Source organism: Cervus elaphus, chromosome 23 (assembly GCF_910594005.1).
Source record: "Cervus elaphus chromosome 23, mCerEla1.1, whole genome shotgun sequence".
Classification (NCBI taxonomy): domain Eukaryota; kingdom Metazoa; phylum Chordata; class Mammalia; order Artiodactyla; family Cervidae; genus Cervus; species Cervus elaphus.
The window spans coordinates 53,855,806-53,876,233 of record NC_057837.1 but is presented as its reverse complement, the minus strand read 5'-3'; the positions used below and the strand labels follow the sequence as shown (position 1 = coordinate 53,876,233).

Sequence of the window (20,428 nt, the reverse complement as noted above, 5' to 3'; positions counted from 1 at the left end):
GACAACCTTCCCAACCGAGGGTCCTCAGACAGATAAACGAAGTCCCTGACTCACCCTCACAAAAATTAACTCGAGAGGATCATCTCAATGTCAAAGCTAAACTATATTTTCTACAAAACAGATGAAATCTTCACAGCCTTGGGGTAGGCAAATGTTTAAGAACATGAAAAGCCCTAAAAAAGTCAATAAACTGGATTTCATAAATATCCAAAATGCCTGCTCTTCAACAGATGTCAGTGAAAATAAAGAAAAGGCAAGGTGTTGACTGAAAGAAAATATTCAAAATACACAAATTTGAGGAAGAACTGTGGTTTCTTAATCTTAAAACTCAGTAACTTGGGACCTCCCTGGCAGCCCAGTGGTTGACTCTGTGCTTCCCCTGTAGGGGGCACTGACTTTGCCCCTGGGATGGGGGAACTGAGATCCACTATCAGTTTGGAACTGTAAAGAAAGAAGCTGCAGGCGCCCTGAGTCAGGGTCCTCGCCTGGTTCAGGTGCTGGGTGCAGTGGTCCTTGCTGGAAATCCATCCACTCACAGCCCTTCATCACAAGACAGACACAGGTTATGAAAAATGTTTTTATTTGAAATCAAAGTACCAAGCAGATACTTGCAAAACAACGTACAAAGTAGAACTCAGAGGTGTCCCTTGCCCAGGCTGCCTCCGAGCCCCCCAGATCCAATCCTGCCTCCCGGAGCCTGAGCCCGGAACAGCCCCCCGCATGCCTGGTGGGGGGAAGGGTGGGGCGCTGACAGTGAGATGGCCCGATCCCCACACCGGGCTGAAGGTTCCTGGAGGACAGTGGGCCTCTTCCCAGACCCGGAGCTCTGCCCCCAGGCACCGTGTCTGGGAGCAGCCATCACGGTTCTGTCTATATGGCTCTGAAACGAACTTTCCACCCAGTGCCCCATGGCCGGCAGGCAGAGGCAGCTTTTCAGGGCGTAGCAGGTCTGAATGGTCAAGGTTCCAAGCACAAGATGCCCAGTTTCACTAGCAACATGTTCTGATATGATCTGAGCCGGACGTGGGACTGGCTGGGGTGCCCCGTCCATAGGCTCAACTGCGTGTATCAGAGACGCCCTTGGAAGAGGAGCGTCTAACAAACAAGGAAGTGACACTGCGCTGAAACCAGCACGCCCGAAACGGCAGCCGACCAGACATGACAGAAACAAAACAGCCTCAGTGAGGGCGCTGAGGTGGGTCCAGGGGACCTGACGGACGGAAGGACGAATGGACGGAGCCCAGTTCCCTTCAAAGTGCGAGGCGGGCAGAGGCTTCTCTCTGGGTCTCCACAGGTGTCAGATGGACAGGAGGCCCAGGGTGGCCGTGGGTATCCCCAGCTGCAGTGGCTCAAAGCCTGCAGAGCAGCCCCTCCCTGGTCTTTCCAAGTCCAAGACCAGAAAAGCAGAGGGCCGGCCAGCCCACAGACACCCCCCTCCACGAGTACCTGGGTGCCACCTCACCCATGCTGGTCCCAGATGCCTTGGGGCACCAGTGTCAGCCAGTGGGGTGCAGCCCACTTCTGGGGGGGCCCACCAGCATGGAGCTGAGCCTGGAGTTGAACATCAGACCATGAGCCCCAACCTGAGGCATGTCCCCACTGGACGTGGAGTGACCCCTCCGTGGGCCCTGGTCGTTCTCTCCATGTGTCTACCCCAGGAAAAGTCACAGTGCACACCTGCCTCTTGCCCCCAGGGCCGTCCCAACCATCCCTGTGTAGAAGACACTCCTGAAACCAGAGCAGATCAGGGAGCCCAGGCACTCTGCCTCATTTAGGTTGAAAACACGATAAACCTGACTCTTTGTTGGAGCCTACTAAGGGGTTCACCTAGAAACACCCACAGAGCATGTGCAATGGCCCCTGAGCATCTGCGGGCAGGGATGGGGGGGGTGTTCTGGCCTGTGCTGCTTGGACCCCGGGGTCCCTGTGGCCAGGTGGGTGTCCCAGGGCCTGCACCCTGACGCCTGGGGGCCCTGGAGGCCCCTGAGCCACGTGCAGACCTGCAGCACCACTGATGCTTATGCCAGAGATGGGAGAGCAGAGTGCTGGCCACACTAAACCTACAGAAAACTGTGGGAAGAAACCAAATCCATAGGATCCATGGGTTTCCACACTTGGGGACAGTTCCCAAGACACGTGTTAGTAACGGGCTCCCCAGCTATGGGCCGAGGCCCTGCCCCTGCCCTGCCCCTGCCGCCAGCTGCATTGGGCCCCTGGCCCCCCACCTGGCTCCTCACCAAGGCCCCACGTGTAAACAGTATTAATAAGCAACAGATGGAAAAATATATTTCCCAGGAAAACAGGGGAGGAGGTTCAGAGCTCAGAGCCCCACACCCCAGGCTGCTGCCACGTCCCTTGCCTCTCCTCTCTTCTCCGTCTGTTTTGGCGTTTCCTCTCTTTGGTTCAGCAGCCCCGCGTGGCCTGTGGGCACCGGCGCTGTGCCCTGCAGCCTGAGGAGAGGCGGCCAGCCCAGTGCCCACATGGGGCCTCGCCTTCCACTGGCTGCTACTTGTGCTCATGGCCCTCCGCCATGGTGGCCACCTCGATGGTGGCTGTGTGCTCCTCAGGTCCCGGGGCAGCCATGGCACTCTCGACAGTCCCCGTGGGCACCGTCACGATGGTGCTGCCCCCGGGTGACACCTGGGCCACGTTCTGCAGGGTGGGGCCCAGGCCGGGCAGGGTGAGCAGCTGCAAGGGGCTCACCACCTTGACCACAGTGCTGCCGTCCTGCATGGCGGCCGTGCTCAGGACTGTGAGGCTGGACGCGTCCGGGTGGATCTCCACCGTGTTGGGGAAGGTGGTGCCGGAGGAGGCCAGCACCGTGTAGCCGCCAAGCAGAGGCGAGGCGGGGGAGCTGGCTGGAGCGGCCTGGGGCGCAGCTTTGCCCAGCACAGGGGAGGGCAGGGTGGACACCACTTTGCCCAGCGGCACACCAGTGAGCTGGGAGACGGGCACGCCGGGGGTCAGGGCGATCTGGGCAGACTGGGCGAGCACCTGCGAGGCGATGGCGGCCGGCCCGGACGTGGCCCTCGCGAGCCGCGGCCGCTTGACAGGGGGCGGCAGGGAGACCGGCGTGAGCGTCATAAGCACATTGCTGAGGTGTTGTGACTTGTGCTTGAGCTCTTTGGCCCGCCGGCGGTGCTCGTCACACTGCTGCTCCAGGGCTGCGGGGCAGGCACAGGGTGTCAGACCACCCACCACCGCCAGACAAGGGCCTGCACTGGCCTGGGGCCTGACCTCACGTGCTCGTGGGGATGCTGTCTGCAGGGCCTTCTCTGCAGGGGACCAGCTGCTCTGAGGAAGCAGCAGAGAGCAGCTGGCTCAAGCCGCCTGACTGGGGCAGCCTTCCCTGTTCTGTCACGTACTCTGCTCATGTTAACGTTTGCAGGCAAGCTGCCTGGTTACAGAACCAGCCTGCCTCACATACACCCACAGGCACCTCCTGGGAAGGTGCCACCTCACAGGCAAAGCGTGGGGTCGAGGGTGAATCCCTTGATTCTGGGGGAGGTCTGGCTGGGGCCATCCCAGTGTCACCCACCCCGTGCCTACCTCTGCACACCCAAGCACCTGTGGGCACAGCCGAGGCCAGTGTACCTGCCAGGTCGCGGGCATACTGCTCCCGAGAACGGTCCATCTGACACTTGTGGCTGGCCAGCACCTTCTTCACCAGGTCCAGCATGCCAAAGTTTTGTACAATGTTGTTGAGGAGGACGGCGTCTACATGGGCAGGGCAGGCAAACAGTGAGAATGGGCTGGCCTACAGCAGGTCTGGGGCACTCCATGCCACCTGCTGAGGTGTGGGACCAGGTGCAGCAGGTCTAGGGCTTGGCTTCCTCCCAGCAGCAAGGAGGGATCCAGAGGGAGCAGGCTAACTGCCCACCCCTGCCAATGCTGCTGGGCCAGCTCGGAGCCGGAAGAAGCAGGTTACACTCACCGGCATCCTGAGGCCACCCCCACCACGCCGAGTCAGAAGAGGTCTTGGGGCCCACGGACCAGGGCAGACAGACGGCTCACCTCGGAGCTGCAGGGGCGGGTCCTGTACCCGCTGCTGCAGGCCCTTCATGGTTTCCACCAGCTCCTGGTGGAACTCTTGTATGACCTCATCCAGCAGGCCTGCGTCCTTCAGCCCCCGCCAGAAGGCGAACGTATCATCTGAGATGGAAGAAGGGGCTCAGAGATCGGGAGTCCTGCACAGGCAGCCCCTCTGGTTCTATCACAGGGAGGAGTAAAGAACTTCCAGGAGGACACAGCTCTGGGGGAGACGTGTGAGTGTTCCCCGCACCCCAACCACAAGTGGGAGTCCAATGGGTCAGCCCTGTGCATCCACCAAGACAATGCCTGGCAATCCACAAGTCCCCAGGGCGAAGCCAGCAGCAGGTGGGAGCCCCAGCCCCCAGCGAGAAGCCTAGGGAGGCCCGCACCTCCAACGGCTGTGGTCCAGTCCCCTGGGTCCTCGCAGGTCTCGATGGTGATGGTCGCAGGAGCCCCATTCACTGCAACCAAGATGAGCTTGGTGAGCCTTGCTGGCGACAGGCCAGCACCCCACCCGCCACAGTACCCCCCCTCATACCCCCCACTTTCTTTTTTTTCTTCCCCCCCCACTTTCAAAAAATTAATAAACGTGTATAAGCACAACAGACGATCCACACATTATACATTCACTGCTAAATATGGACAAAGAAGGACCTAGAAAATGTCTCCTCAAAGCTGTGCCCATGTCCTCAATACTCTGCTGTCCTTGTCAGTTATGACGAGTCTTCATGCCTACCAGCCGAGGGCCACAACCCAGCCTTCCTGCCTGGCCTGTTCTCAGCAGCCCCTCAAGTCTCTGTTTCATTGACACTATTGTCTGTCTCAACAGCTACCACGTTTCCTTCTTGTAAATCAGAAGAGGTGGAACTTTGAGAGGTGTAAGCCACCCAGGCTGGTTCACCTGTCTCTAGTGCCTTCAGAGTCCTGGACACAGTCTGGATCTGGCCATTTGGGGCTTAGGAACAAGCACAGCATCCTAACTTCTGGCTGAGTTTTCTGACCTCATGCCGGCCTTTTCCACATCCGACAAAGACATCAGGCTGGGGAATGTCAGATGCATGAAATAGCTTTTTCATAGTTTGGACTGATATAGAACCTTTAACTACACAATAGGTGACTCTGGTGGTCTGAGGACTCTGGCTGAAGAAACCACCACGGAGGTAAGTTTAAATAAAGCAACAGATTGTCCAAACCATCTAGAGACAACAGAATTCTAAGAGCTAAATCCCAAACCCCATGTGGCCTTTACCGGACATGGCACTCTGACTGGAGGCTCAGTGTTCAGAGCCTTCTTGGAGACCAGCCACTGCGGCCACCTTTTATAAGGCAGAGAAGAGTGTGAACTCAATCATCCAGAGGAGGTCCTGTTCCCACAGAAGCCACCAGCCCACCAGGAGTGGTGTCCCCCTGTTTCTCCTGAGGGCAGGGGCCTTGCCATGACCCAGCCCCTCCCACACTGTGTCATGCTGTCCCAGGGCCAGGCCACCACCCAATAACTGCAAAGAGTGACCAATGGATGAGGAAGAGTCAACAAGGGCCAGTCCCAACTGCTGGCAGCCTGCACGTTCCTGGATCTCCCAGAGGACTCCCCAACTGAGCTGGCTGCCAGTCTGGGCAGGTAGGGTACAGCGACTTATTCAGGGTGAACTCCAGGAGCTCTCTATGCCCCCGAGCCTCCCCTCCAGCCTCCCAAGAGAAGGACAAGGCCTCTCGACCAACCACTGTCTGGTCAGCCGTGAGGACAGTCCCTGGCCACATGGCAGCAGGCCCAGAGTGACCAGTGGAGCAACAGCTGAGGGGCAACCTAATTCCCATCTTGGGAAAGGTAGCGCCACCAAGTTACTAGTGGGCAACATGAACAGGGAAACTGGGACCTGATTTCACTCCAACTTGTTTTAAAACGAATCTCTGTGCTCAAACATCTGGAAATAATCCCAGGGAACACGGAGGCCTTCTACCAGTTAGAGCACTATAAACACATCAGCAACTCAAGTGGCAGGGAGCACACACAAGCCCAGACCGGTGCTGACGGGAGAGGCTCCAGGGCAAGGGCAGAGGGCGCTCCCCAAAACGGGCAAAGGTGGAGGTGGGCACTGGACGCTGGCCCTGTTAATCTTCATGCTCTTCTCCACCTGTGAATCACTGTATTTTATATATAATAAGAATGGCTTAAGAAAATAAAGTCCTTCAGTCTTCCCTGTGGGTACAACAGCAATTCAGCTAGATTTCCTCGGTGAGGAAGGAGGAGGTGGGTGCAAACCACTGGGGCCCAGAAGGGACAGCCAAGTTGACTGCAGGCCCCACTCAAGCAGCCAGCAGCAGAGGGAGCCCAGCATGTGGTACCTACCATCAGCGGTGGCCGGCGTGAGCGGGATGTACTCAGTGGGCGTGGGGCTGCCCAGGGACGCGCGCGCCCCAGAGAGGTCGATCTTGGTGCTGCGGCAGGTGTTGGAGCAGACCCTGTCATGCTGGTAGAAGTCCAGCTCCCCAGAGTCCATGATCTTCCTGCATGGAGGAGGATGGGCGTCACACAGGGTGACAAGGCTGCGGAGGCTCAGGGCCTGCCTGTGCTCCACCCCAGCACCACTCTCTCAGCAGCGTGGGGATGCCTGTGTGTGGCTCTGTCCACGAGGAGTGCGACCATAGCGGCTGGTACCCAGAGGGAGGCAGCTATCCCGGAGACTTCAGTCAGCACCGAGGGCTGGCCCTCTTTGAGAGAGTGGCCACAGTACTCCCTGATGGAGGGTCCCCGGCCAGTCCTGTGCAGGCCCCACCCCCTCCACTCTGCCCCACCCCCGCCCCGCCCACCTAAGCATGATGCCGTTCATCCGGATGGCTCGCTTCCAGTCCTTCAGGGTGGACTTGCCGGCCAGGTGCACAAACTCCTTGGGGCTGATGACGTGCTCATCGTACTGTGGACAGAAGAGCAGAGCAGGGTCAAGAGCTCCTCCACGATGCCCTTCTCTCTTGCCTGACCCTCTGTCCAGGGCCAGCCTGGGAAAGATGGTGGATGGCAGGGCAGCCACCGTGGAGGCAAACAGTCAGGATTTAGCCACTGGCAATCTTGACTGAGGTGGGAGGAAGAACCACCAGCTGAGCCAAGCCTGATGCTTGAGCTGCAGGGCCTGAGTGAGGTGCTGGCCCTATCCTGCTCCAGTGGATGGTCAGGTGCTGCCCCTAGCAGGGAGGGAGCTGGGAGCTCGGTGCTCTCCCTCAACCAGATACCCAGTGCCTGGGACCCGGGGAGCCCACCCAACTCTGAAACACAGGGCGCTCTCTCCCTCCGGACAAGAAGCAGCCAACTTTCTTGTACGTAACTTATTCCACAAATAACATTCACATACAGTCCATCAAGTAACAAGAGACACAATCACAGGGTCAGCTGTGAACACCCCTTCAGCCCGCCTGGCCCAGCCCTAACAGCACCCTTCATGGCACAGGAGCACATGCCCAATTCAAGTCAGGGAACTGCCTTTCCTCCTCGCGCGTCTGCTAGTTTCACCCAAATGTGGCCTGAGAAGGTGAAGTATCCAATTCAGTCTTGTAGAACAAGCATGCACTGGAACCAAAGAACCAACACACAACTGCATTTACTTAGAGCACAAGCAGGTGGTTTGGATATGTCACAGTCACAGCAGAGGCAGAAACAAAAGCTCCAACATGGCCTAGACACATGGCTGAACCTGGCCAGGGTGCCAGATGCCCCGGGGCCTCCCCTCCCCAGGGCCTCCCCTCCCAGGACAGCTGCCCTGAGGGGCCCTGCAGTCTGTGTCAGGTTGGGCCCAGGTGACCCTGCCACTGGAGCAAAACTGCCTCAGCTCAAGTACAAGCCACACCTGCTCTGTCACGCTCCACAAAGAGTACATACTCTACAAATTGAAGGCTTGCAAACACCCCGTCTCAAGCAAGCCTATCGGTGCTGTTTTTCAACAGCAGTTGCTCAATTCCAATCTCTGTGTCACATTCTGGTAATTCTCCTAATATTTCAAACATTTTCATTAGTTACGGTGATCTGTGATCAGTGATCTTCAGTGCTACTACCACGACTCCGAGAGCTCAGATGATGGTTACCATTTTTAGCAATAAAGCTAAAGACATGTACACTGTTTTTAGACACAATGGTATGACACCACTAACAGAGCACGGTCCAGTACAAATATAATTTTTATATGTGCCGGGAAAACAAAAAATGTGTGTGACTCTCTATTGCAAGGTGGCCTTCTCCAAGGCTGCCTGCAACCAGCCTGGGAAGCCCTCTTGATGGAAGCGACTGTCCTGACTTCCTGAGCCTGAGCACTGTCCCTCCAAGCCAGGAAGCCACTCTATCCCTTGCCTTGGTTGGTTGGGAGCTGCCTCTGAGCCCAGGAAGGCAGGGATAGTCAGCACCCTCTCTGGCTACTCCCCGAGCATAGAAAGTCCATGCTGAAAAAAAAAAAAAAAAAGAAAGTCCATGCTGGACCCAAAGTGCCCCCTAACTACATGATGCCTTCTCTGGCGCTGCCCCCACCTGACACTGCAGCACCACCTGGTGGCCTGCCTCTCCCTTACATCCTGCCACCACTTTCTGTCCCGCCTCCCTCTGGGGAACCAGGTTCTCCTCTACTGGTTGGGTAGGTGTGCTCCACACTCAGGGTGGGGTAACTGGTCCCACTCACACCTGTCTGACTGTACTGACTGCCCTGACTGTCTCCTCTCCTTAATCTGCAGGAGCATCTCAGACTCACCATGCCTTCCTGATCTCAACATCTGGGAAGCATGCAGGTCTGTTTCTACAGACAGATAGCATCCCTCAGTTTGTGTCTGTCTGATATCTTCCTGAGCAGAACCAGGTTGTGCGTTTCTGTCAGGAAATGCCACAGAACCCCTGCCCACTCCATCAGGAGGCTGTGGCGGAAACTGGCCCAACACTAACGCCCAAACATCACCACTCATTTAGCGGGTGATCTGCAGGCTTTGCCCTCTGTAAGCAGCACCTTAGTGATGGGGGTACCTGGAGACCAGCTTCCCCTGACTAGATGCAGCACCTCCTCACGGCGCTCTGGCTCCAGCACCCTATCTATGTTTGCTAGTTGGCATAGTTTTAACTCTTCCTTGTTTGATGTAAATAAATTATATGAAATATACTGCAACAAATATGGGCAGATAGATTCTTATTTTTACTTGAATTATAATCCATGATGGTCCATCATTCATTATTCTGATGCTAAAATGTCCCAGAGCTAGTGCAAGGTCCTTTGCACTGGCACCTAGTGTAGATTTCGAAATGTGAAATTTTGAATGTATTTGTTCAGTCTGGGATGTGTTAAGTTTCTTGAACTGCGGGTGGCTGTCTTTGCTGGATTATGAAAGTTCTCAGACCCTCTCTCCTCTCAGAAGTCAGACAGATACGTTAGACTTTCTTGTGCTTCCATTTTCCCTTGTGACGCTTTGCTAGGTAGTTGTCTCGATAACTTCACTTCTGTCTTCCAGTTCACTGATTATCTCTTCAACTGTATCTAATCAGCTGTAAATCCACCCACTTAGTGTTCGATTTTAATTCTGTTTTTCATTTCTAGTTTTTTTCATATCTGCTTATGCTTTATTCATGTTTGAGTCTCCTTTTTATTTCTTGAAGTAATTAAACATAAATTAAACATCATTATTTTATATTTCGTGTCTCAGAATTCCAACCTGTAGTATTTGTGGGCCTTATTTTGCTGTCTGTGGATTCTGTGTGCACTCACTCAGGTGCTATGGTTTCCTTGTGTGCTCAGGGTTGTGTTCTGCGTTACTGTGAGCTGCTCCTTTTTTTGGAACTTTGTCTGCCAAAGTTACTTGAAACCTGAGATAAAGGTGAGTTCTTTGAAAAAGGATTTCTCATTTGTTTTTGTCAGATTCCTGGGGGAGTTGTGAGCCAGGAACCATCTGACAACTAAACTCTTAGCTAAAGGTACTCACACTGTACAGGCCACATGTGGCTCCTCAGGAGGGTCCCTACTCCACCTAGTGCTGATGTGGGAGGGGCGTTTTCCTTGTGCTGGGGGTAGGGGGGCTGGGAGAATGTGATCAGCATGTTTTCTAGCCCCCAACATTGAGGGTGGAGACCTCTGGAAGTAGCAGCATCACAGGGACAATCACTACCCCAACAACACACCCCAACTGGGAGCCCTGGTCTTTGGCTCATCTCCTGCCCACAAGGCTGAGAAACCACTGTCAAGCAAAAGTTAGCTGCCCTCTACAACCCACCTTTACTCAAGCCCCGGGCCTACTTCCTCCTCTTTTGCCAGCTTAAGGAGGCATCTTCGAGATGCCTTAAGTGGCATTTTTAGCTGTTTTCAGCACAAGGTGAGTAGATACCTAAGCTACCATGCTGCAGGAAAAGCAGACCTCTCGCCTGTCCACCTTACCCACGGCTGCTAATGAGTCTTTGCAAAGCAGCTCCCTTGTTTAAAGTGCCCAACAGAGTCACTCCAGGAAAGGAACTCACTGCCCTGAGGCTCTCTCATGCCCCGGTGATAGCCTGTTTGTCCCTGAAGCCTGCTCGTCTTCTGCTCTCCCAAATATGGGATTTCTGCCTCCTGAACTCCCCACCAAGGTCACAACCCTGCCATTGGGGTCTCCTTTTGTTTGCTTTGTAGCTGCGGCCCTGGGAGCCCCTCCCTGCAGCCTGACTGCACGGGAACTCTCACCTGCACACACTTCACATTGATGCCGGGGCACACAAACTTCCTCCAGATCAGGTTGGCCCTGCTGTCCCCGCAGGTGATGGGGTACACGATCTCTGCCTCCAGGCTCTCCTCTTCTTCAGCCATCTTCACTTCTCACCAGGTGTGTTGACAGGGAAAGGGGCAACACAGAAAATCAGTTACAACTTCTCCAAAGCATTTCCTGCAAAAGTACAAGGTTAACTACCTTGAAAGAGAAATCAGAATCCAGGAGAGACTGAGACAAGACCAAGCTGGGCAGAGAGCATTTCTCCTCAGGCCAAAATAAAGATCAACTGATGGAAATAAAACTTCACCCAAACACTTACAGAGAAACCTATTCTTAATATTTGGAAGAGCTCTGAGGCCTTTAATGTTAGGCTACAGAAAAAGGCCAAAGGTGGTAAGAGTCTGCATTGCTGATCACAGACAGCTACACTAACCAAGCTTTTGGACCGCAAACTGAGCTCTCCCTGCTAGCCACGGGCCAACGCCACAGCTGGGGACCCTGGAGCCAGGACCTCCGTGGCGCCTCAGGCCCACTTCTGGAGAGGAGCCCCAGGAGGGCCTCGGGAACCTTTGCCCCCTTACTGAAGGGAAGACAGTCCCCTCAGGCAAAACCACTTCTGAAGCAACCTGCGGGCGCCACTGCCAAAAGGCAGGCTCCCTACCTAACACGGCCTCCTTGAGCTGCGAGGATGCCGTGAACGCTGCTGCAGCAGCCGCTGCGGCATTTTCTGTCTCCATGTTGTCCTCCGTCAGGTCACCGCTAGGGACAAAAGGGAAGGAGACAGAGGGGACATTAGCACTTCTGCAACAGCCAGCCCCACGCTCCACTACCGTTTCTGCCCCGCTTTCCAGTCTAGCCAGAGGTCATGACCCCACACACATCTCTCCTCACCTCACCTAGAAAAACCTGGTTCCCAACTGGCCTGACCCTTCAGAGGAGAAGTTACCATGCATTTGGGGACAGGAAGCCATGACCTCGGCAGTGGGAGAAAAGACATAGCCCCAGCTCGCCTGAGCCCCTCCGCCACCACCCCCCTGAGCCTGTCCTCACCCGTGTGGGGCGAGGTTGGTGGTGACCAGCACAGTCTTCACCTCCTCCACACCACTGCCATCCGCCGCTGTGTCAGGCGTCGTCACCACCACCACCTCCTCCATGTGGACACTCACATCGGGGGTGGCCATGGCTCAGCGGATAGGAGACGCCAGGGCCCCGGGCCTGCAGGGCAACAGGGCAGGCACAGGATCTGCTTGGGGACCTTGCTACCTTCTGACAGTGGAGTGAGCACAGGGCGGAAGCCCCAGCAGAACCGTGGAGCCGCACCAGGCCCAAAAGCCCTGTGGTCACACTCGGGTGCTGGGGAGGGGCCAGGATGCAGGTGGATGCCTCTGGAGGCGGGTCCCGTCAGAATCCAGGGCTTCGCACAGAAAGCCCTTGGAGACCCCCTGTCTCTGGTCTGGGAGACCCTCCCTGGTGTTACTCTGTCTTTGCCTCTTTGCCCTCCGGTGAGCCCCAGCCCTTTAATCTCTGTGACGGTCGCGGTCAGGCAGGCACTGAAAACTCCGGGGACCTGAAGGCAACTGACTGCTCCACTGCTCTCCACCCTCTGATGCTTGGCTCAGGGCAGGCCAGGTACTGAGGTGTCACAGCACAGGGGACACGTCTGAGACCCAGCTTTTAGGCAGAGCACAAGAAAGGCGGCTCTGGGGCTTAGAGCGTGCAAGAGACTGCAGAGAGTGGGGAGGTGGAAAGGGCCTGACCCCAGCCATGTGTGAAGGCCCCAGTCACTCCTCACCTGTCTGTGTGCAGACCTGGCCCGAAATGGTCAGCCAAAGCTTTCGAGGACTAACCTCCAGGGTCGACCACTGCCCAGGTCTCAGACCAGCCTCGGATGGCACCTGAGGGACAGAGACCCCGGCACAGTCTGAAGGCTGAGCGGACTCAATACCACATCCGCCCACAGGAGGGGCTCAGACCCATAGCCCAGGTCCACTTCTTGCTATAACAAAATGCTCCATCCTCCACAGGGTCTCACAATATTCAAAGGATTCAGATGACAATCCGGAATTACCTACCACACAAAGAAGCAGGAAAGTCTGACCAAAATTAGGGCAAAAATTATCCAAAGAAGCCCAGTCTGAGGTGACCACTGGAACCCCCAGTGGCCTGAGCTGCGGGTGCTCCTACTCCATGAGTGGAGCCTGCTGTCCTGACCGGGTTGGCATAGGAACCAAAGTCACAGCCAAGTGGAAATTTGAAAATAAAAAAATATAATAACAAATAGAAACCCACCTTATGGGCTCAGTATCAGAATGGAGATGAGAGAGGAAAGAGACACAGCAGTGAAAATATACAGCAGTACAAAAGATCTAATGTGAACAACAGAAAGAAGATGGAAAAGAGAATGAACAGAGCTTCTGGGAATGCAGAACAAAAGAAGTTGGCCATCTGTATCACCGGAGTCCCAGAGGAAAGAAGACCGTGTGGTGCTGAAAAACAACTCAGAAGAAATAACAGCTGAACACTTCCCAAGGGTAGTGGAAAATATAAACTTACACACTCAAGAAGTCCAACAAACTTCAAGCAGAATAAACTCAAAAGAAATCTATGCCGAGAGCATAATCAAATTGCTGAAAACGGATGACAAAGTAAGAATGTTACAAAAACAGCAGATAAAAAGGTACGCATTTCCCACATGAGAACAGCAACCTGAAGGCCTTCGGGACTCTCCCCAGAACCACGGAACCAGAGGCAGAGACTTCCTTAACATACTGAAAGGAAAGAGCCTCAGGCCTGCATTCTGCAACAGGGAGAAGACTCTTCAGAAAGGAAGGCACAATAGAGACATTTTCAGATAAAGGATACTTAAGACAACTGGCCACAAGCAGACCTGCTCTAAAAGCAATGTTAACAGGGTCCTTCAGACAGACGGAGATTATAGCAGAGGGAAGCCTGAAGCTTCAGGAATGGAGGAAGGCAACACATGTGGTAAATATCTGGTAAAACTCGGCAAAGTTTTCCCCTTCAGTTCTTTTTACTTATATATTTAGCTGTGTCAGGTCTGCGGCATGCATGATCTTTCATTGTCACGCACAGACTCTCTAGTTGCAACATGCAGGTTTAGTTGCCCCGAGGCAGGTGGGATCTTAGTTCCCCAACCAGGGACTGAACCTGTTGCTTGCACTGCAAGATGGATTCTTAACTACTGGACCACCAGGGGAATCCCCAAAATTAAGTCTTAGTTTAAAAATATAAAAACATACAGCACCAAAAGTGACCCCAATGTAAACTACAGACTCTGCTTGATGATGAGTCACCTGGGCTTTGTGGACTGCAACAAACGTACTGCTCTGGTGAGGATGCTGACAGGGATGGAGGCTGGGGAGTGGGTATAGGGGAACTCCGGGGGTTCCTGTTCAATTGTGCTGTGAACATAAACCTACCCCAAAAATGAGATATGTACAACGGAATGGATATAGAGAGGACAGTAGAAAATGAAAAAAACAAGCTATAGGTGGAAGAAAATACTTGCAAATCACATCCGACAAAGAACTTGCCTGCAGAATACCCAAAGAACTCAACAACACAATTTATTTATTTTTAACAACACAATTTAAAAGTAGGCAGAAGATGTGAACAGACACTTCAGCAAAAGAGAAGTCCAAATGAGCACACAGAAAGCTGCTCGACATCATTAACCCACAGGAAAATGCAAACTAAAACCACAAAAATACTACTGCATGCCTATTAGAACAGCTTAAAAAGCACCAACGAAAAGCTGATGATACAAAGACCAGGAGGATGTGAAGCAACCGGAATTCTCACACACAGCTGTGTGGTGCACCCACACTAAGAAGGGTCTGGACGATTCCATAAAGTTAAATACACTCCTCCTACATGACCCTGCAAACCCACTCCTAAGTATCTGCTTCAAAGGAATGAAAACCTGTACACACGTTATGACAGCTTTATTCATGACTGTCAGAAACTGGAAACAACTCCAATGACCTTCAACAGATGGACATAGAAAGACATTCCATGGAGAACAGGGACAGTCTCTTCGAAGCACAGAGCTGGGAAAACCAGACCTCTGCAGGCAACAGAATGAGGCTGGACCTTCATTTACACCACAGACAAAAATTAACACAAGATAGATCAAAGATCCAAACATAACAGTTTATACTGTAAAACCCTCAGAAGAAAGCAGAGGCGAAAGTCCTCCTGACACAAAATTTGGTAAAGATTTCTTTTTCTTTTTACTTTTTGGCTGCAGCGGTACAATTTGTGGGATTTTAGTTCCCTGACCAGAGACTGAACCCAGGCACTCGGCAGTGAGAGCAGAGTTCTAGCCATTGGACTGCCAGGGGATTCCCTAGCAATATGACACCAAAAGCACAGGCAACAAAAAACAGATCAATTAGCCTCCACTGAAATTAAAAACTATTGTGCACCAAAGGACACTCTTGGGAGACTGAAAAGGCGACCTACACATTGGAAGGCGGTGTCTGCGCAGCACATGCCCACCAAGGGATTCACACCCAGGATGCAACTCAACGACAACAAAACGAACGGAACCACAGGCCAAGTATCATTTGGAGGAGACATTTCTCTGAAGGAAATCTGCAAACAGCCCGTCAGCCATGGAACAGATGCTCAACACCCTTAATCACTGGGGAAATGCACACGAAAACCACAAGGAGATACCACTTCACACCCATCAGGATGGTTATTAAAAATAAACGGAAAGTAAGTGTGGTCAGGATGTGGAGGGACTGGAACCATTCTGCACTGGTGGCAGACCAACAAAATGGTGACGCCCCTGTGGAAAGCAGTCTGGCAGGGCCTCAGAAAGTCACACATACAGGGACTTCCCTGGCGGTCCACTGGTTAGGACTCCACACTTCCACTGCAGGCAGCACGAGTTTGATCCCTGGTCTTGATCCCTGGTCAGGGAATTAATATCCCACATGTCATGAGGTTAAAAAAAAAAAAAAATCACTTTAAAATCACCCTTATCACCTGAAACGAACACAACCTTGTTTGTTAATCGGCTATAGCCCAATAAAAAGTTTTTAAAAAATTGCCCTGACAGTAATGTTGTTCTGTGGTACTTGGCCCTCATGGAGGCACCTCTGCTTTCAGCAGGTATGATCTGAGAAGCCCAGAAAGCCACGCTTGACCCCAAAGCTGCAGAAAGGCAAGGACCCACCCTCCAAGAGCAGCTGTCCACACCCACATCTCAAAACTGCACAGAGCACTGAACAGTGAAAACCCACAAGCTGGAATTTCTGCCTCTCCAATGGCAACTATATAAGCTCTCAAAATTCCTCTTTCCCAATTAATTTTGAGGTAAAGAAAACATGACAAAATATTTCTAAAACAGCATTTTGGGGCATAAATATATAAAAACAGGTTAAAAATGTGTGAGTGCACAGTTAGTACATCAGATTCAGATCTAGCTTTCCATGTCTTCAAAAAAATCAAATATTTTCCTTTGATAAAAATATAATCAGAAATGTAGCAGAGGGCCTAGGTCACACAGCAATGGCCCACAGACACAGTTTCTTTGATCCTCACCTTGTTTCAAAATATTTAATTAGCTGCAACTTTTTCAAAGTTTACAAGCTTCACACTTTAGAAATCCAGATTTCCAGTGTCTCTTGAGGAATGTCAGAAGCAGCCATTCCTGAAGGTGGCCCTCTAGCCCTGCTTTTCCTTGAGAATCTGGGCTTCCTCGCCCTGCCTTCCTGGGGGGTGAGGGGGGCACAAGCACTTGCTGTCCAGTCTTGACCACACCCTGCATTACACTGGCAAGGCGGCATCAGGCTCTTTAGTGAGAAACCTTTATGTGTAAGTTTCTCCCCTGTCCAGTATGTCTTCCCAAAGTCTTAAGATACTTCCTACAAAGAAGTAATTTCTGACCAGTCTGCTTAATGTATCTTGTTACATTGGGGATTTATTTAATCCACTTGGTTTTATCCTAAACAGACTGGTGCACACTGTTGTACTCAGTTGTGCATGGTTGGTGGGAATGTAAATTGCGCAGCCACTATGAAAACAGTACCAGGTTCCTCAAAAGACTAAAAATAGAACTGTCATATGATCAGCAACCCCACTTCTGGGTGTATATATGAAAGAACATAAATCAGGATCTCCAAGAGGCACCTGCACCCCTTGTTCACTGGAGCATTATTTACAACAGTCAAGATATGGGAGTAACCTCACTGTCCATGGACAGATGAATAGATAAAAGTTTGATATACATACACAATGGAATATAACTTAACCTTTAAAAAAAAAAAGGAAATTCTGCCATTTGTGACAACATGGAAGAATGTGGAGGAAATTATTCTATGTGAAATAAGCCAGACACAGGACAAAATACTGCATGATACCACTTCCTGGAAAATCCCATGTATAGAGGAGCCTGGAGTGCTACAGTCCATGGGGTTACAAAAGAATCCAACACGACTTAGTGACTAAACCACCACCACCACTTACATGAGGAGTGTAAAACAGTCAAACTTAGAGAGGCAGAGTGTGGAATGATGGCTGCAAGCATTTCCTGAAGAGGGACCAGGACATGTTGGTCAGAGTACAAAGCCTCAGATACGCAAAATGAGTAAATCCTGGAGGTCTGAGATACTGCATAGTTAACAATATTGTATACTTAAATTTTTGCTAGCTAATCGTTCCTACCACAGAGCAATAATGAGAGCAGGAAATTTTTGGTGACTGACAAGTTTAATGATATAGATCGTAGTTTCACAGGCGTACATGTAACTCATAAAGTTGTATACTGGTTATGTCAGCTTTTTAAAAAAATGAATAAAAAGAAGACTGATGTAACTGTAATTTGTATTTGAAGTGTTAGCAAAAAAAGATAACCTTGGCTATCTGAAAGAAAACTAAGTAAATCACAAAGTTAGGCAAGCATGTAACAGGTCATTACTGGCAATGGACCCCTACCAAGAGGTTCACGTGGCTCTGCTTCTCACCAAGGGGTCTGCAGGCCCCCACAGAAAGGGGCGTATCAACGTGGCCCCAAGGGTAGAGGGTTATCCATGAGGCCCTCGTGGGAAGGGGGATTATCTCCGAGACCCCCAGGAGAAAGGGATATCCACGCGGCCCCCACGGGATGAGGGGGCATCCCCGCGAGCCCCACGGGAAGGGGAGTATACACGACACCCCCACGGAAACGGGGCGATCCACGGGCCCCCACAGGAAGGCGGGGCATCCGTGCGGTACCCTCCACGCGGCCCCCGCCCGAAGCCCTCCCTAGCGCCCGCCGCCCGCCGCCTTCCGGCAAGATGGAGGCCGCGCCGCCGCCGACGCGCCTGACGCGGACCCGTGACGCCCGTGACGCCCGCCGCGCGCCGCCGCCCCTCCCCCGCTCCCCTCCCCCCGCCGTAACGTCCTGACGCTCCGCAGGGACCCCTGACTGGACGGCGGCGCGCGGCGGAGCGAGAGGCCTCGCCGCGGGGGGGGCGGCGGGCGCTTACCTGAGCCGCGGCCGGGCCTGCGCGGGCGCCGGCGGGCGGGCGGGGGTGGCGGGCGGCGGCGGCGGGCGGGCGGCGGCGGCGGCCTCGGGCTCCGCTCCTTGTTGGGGATTCGGCGGCGGCGGCGGCGGCGGCAGCCCGGGCGCGCGCTTCCTAGTGACGCAGGCGGCGGGGCCGCGCACGCACGGGCAAGGGCGAGCCCGGGGATTTATTTGGCGCTCGGCGTGGAAGCGGGCGGTGCCGAGAAATAAGGCCCGGAGAGGCCGGGCGCGCGTGCGCGTGGGTGTGGGTTGGGCTGGAGGTGGATGTACCTGCTTTTTCCTGGGTCTGCGGGTCACGCTGCCCAACCCCCCCCCTCCTCCCCGCCGGTTGGCTCACCTGCCTGGCACGGCGGAAACAAGACCCCGGAAAGGGTGCGTAGGAAGACTCGTTTAGGGTTGGAGAGAAATGTGAGTGACCTCCCCGTGTGTGAAAGGGTCTCCCCAGAGGCAGGCAGGCGAGAGGGCTGCCCTGGGGGTCGTATAGTCCGAATCCTGCGATTATCATGTTTTATTTTTGTGTTACAGTAAGCCATAAAGACGGCTTTGAACATTCTTTCTTCTGGATCGGCGCGGCGCCCCCCAGTGTTCCTGTGTCGATTCCCAACCGCGCTGTTCTATGCTGTAGTCACTGACCATGTTTGCTCATCTTAATTTGCGTTAACTGAAGTTTAAATCCAGTTCCTCCGCTATCACAGAGCCACGAAGGACACCCTGAAGTAGGGTTAGGATCGCTGTGAGAACTCTTAAAATTACAGTGACTGGCTGGAGTATAAAGACCCTAGATTTACCAGAACATGAGACGGTTAGCAGCACTCAGCTTTCATGGGGTTCCTTTGACTTGGGAGCCAGCACAACCAGGCCTTAATGTTTGCTTGAAAGGTGCACTGGGGGCCCAGGGGATGGCAAGTGGGGTTCACCTGCCCTGCCCAGGGCTGAGGCACGTGTGAGACATCCCGGCCAGTTCCTGCCGCAGGACTCTTGGAGGAAGCAGGGCAGCGGTGTGGTTGGCCGTTCCCACACCTGCTTGTGTGCCAGGCAGTTGGGGGATCCAGAGGGTTGCCGAGGCTGGCTGTTCTCAGACAAGAGCAGGCAGGTCCCAACTCTCCTCCTGTGTAGTGCTGCTGCTCTGCCTGCTGGCAGCTGCCCATGACTCAGACCCTAGATGGAAGCCTGCTGGGTCCCTGGGTGCTCCCTCTCAGAAGGCCTAGAAGTCTGAAAACAAACGCCTTCTTTAGGACCGAGCTCTGAACGTGTGTTCATACTTGAGTAGGAAGACCACTGAAAGCCATTTCCCAGGCCGGGAAGTTTTCAGGCCACCTTCATTTTGGTGATGTTATAATCTGGAGAGTTACACTTTCATTCTATTTTCAGTCATGTAGAGTGTACTCGGGCCAGTGATGAAAAAGTCACTGTAAAGATTAAAACTGTTGAGCCTGTGTCAATGCTGTTTTATCACCTGGTAAATACAGAAGCGGGTGCTCGTAATCTGTATTTGGGTTTCCCTGTCCTCACGTTTCTAAAGTGGCTGCTAATAAAATCAGAGGGAGGGGGTTCAGAAGATGCAAAGGGCAGGGACCAGGCCAGGTCCTGCTGCTGCATGGCCAGGTGAGCTGTGCTGCCAGCCTTGAAGTCTGTGGGCACCCCAAACTCTCCAGTCTGAATTTGCAGGGCCTCGGTGTATGTCTGCTACAGAACCTGACACCTGACATTTGAACGGAAGTGCTGGGCTCTGCTTGGCTGGCGGGATGGACTAGTTCCTCCTGGCTAGGGGTTGGGTGGTGCTTTCTCCCCTGGACTCCCATGGGGATGGGAGCTTCCACTCTTGGTTGCCTGCAGAGGAGAATAAACCTATGAAAGAGTGATCAACAGGCCCAAGAATGCTGTGGGGTTGCCAAGCCCTGTGCTTCAGTTCAGCTCCACCATACAGCCCTTGACCAAATGGAAGTCAGGCCCATGACGGGCCGGCTAACCCAACAAGTCCTGTCCCCTCCCTCCTCCACTCGGCCAGCCTGCCAGCCCCAGTGTCCAGCACCTCCTGCCTGGGGTAGGGCAGCACTGGGTGTTACAGAACTGTGCGTGGGTGAAAGTTGTATTCAAGCTCAGTACACACCACTCTATCCAATGTAAGAGTATGAAGTTTATTGATACGGTTTCAGATTCACTCTG

General features: G+C 53.3%; 1 protein-coding gene and 1 long non-coding RNA gene across 5 annotated transcripts; one reads left to right on the top strand and one right to left on the bottom strand.

The window, feature by feature from the left end:
• Positions 1–563: 563 nt before the first annotated feature.
• Positions 564–18,349, bottom strand: GMEB2 (glucocorticoid modulatory element binding protein 2). Of its 4 annotated transcripts, XM_043883577.1 has the most exons (11): positions 18,225–18,342; positions 12,518–12,620; positions 11,776–11,940; positions 11,387–11,484; positions 10,701–10,828; positions 6,841–6,944; positions 6,380–6,537; positions 4,422–4,493; positions 4,015–4,152; positions 3,595–3,717; positions 564–3,164 (listed from the first exon to the last, which is right to left on the bottom strand). In XM_043883577.1, the coding sequence occupies exons 3-11, from the start codon at positions 11,904–11,906 to the stop codon at positions 2,506–2,508; spliced, it is 1,611 nt and encodes a 536-aa protein (XP_043739512.1). In that variant the 5' UTR covers positions 11,907–11,940; positions 12,518–12,620; positions 18,225–18,342; the 3' UTR covers positions 564–2,505. The 4 variants fall into 4 exon arrangements, with proteins under 4 accessions (XP_043739512.1, XP_043739514.1, XP_043739513.1 ...); XM_043883579.1 differs by lacking the exon at positions 12,518–12,620 and having other exon boundaries at positions 18,225–18,349; XM_043883578.1 differs by lacking the exon at positions 18,225–18,342 and having other exon boundaries at positions 12,518–17,997.
• Positions 18,350–18,532: 183 nt separating this feature from the next.
• Positions 18,533–19,698, top strand: LOC122681458. Its single transcript, XR_006337006.1, has 2 exons — positions 18,533–18,670; positions 18,788–19,698. It is a non-coding gene; the product is annotated as an uncharacterized LOC122681458 (long non-coding RNA).
• The last annotated feature ends 730 nt before the right edge of the window (positions 19,699–20,428 follow it).

Bases quoted from the DNA above. Each gene is read 5' to 3' on its own strand.
- GMEB2 (XM_043883579.1), bottom strand. From the start codon at position 11,906: ATGGCCACCCCCGATGTGAGTGTCCACATGGAGGAGGTGGTGGTGGTG. The intron at 6,945-10,700 runs GTGAGAGTTCCC...TTCTGTCCACAG, and splicing joins TCAATGTGAAGTGTGTGCAG to TACGATGAGCACGTCATCAG. The intron at 6,538-6,840 runs GTGGGCGGGGCG...TCCTCCATGCAG, and splicing joins ATGAACGGCATCATGCTTAG to GAAGATCATGGACTCTGGGG.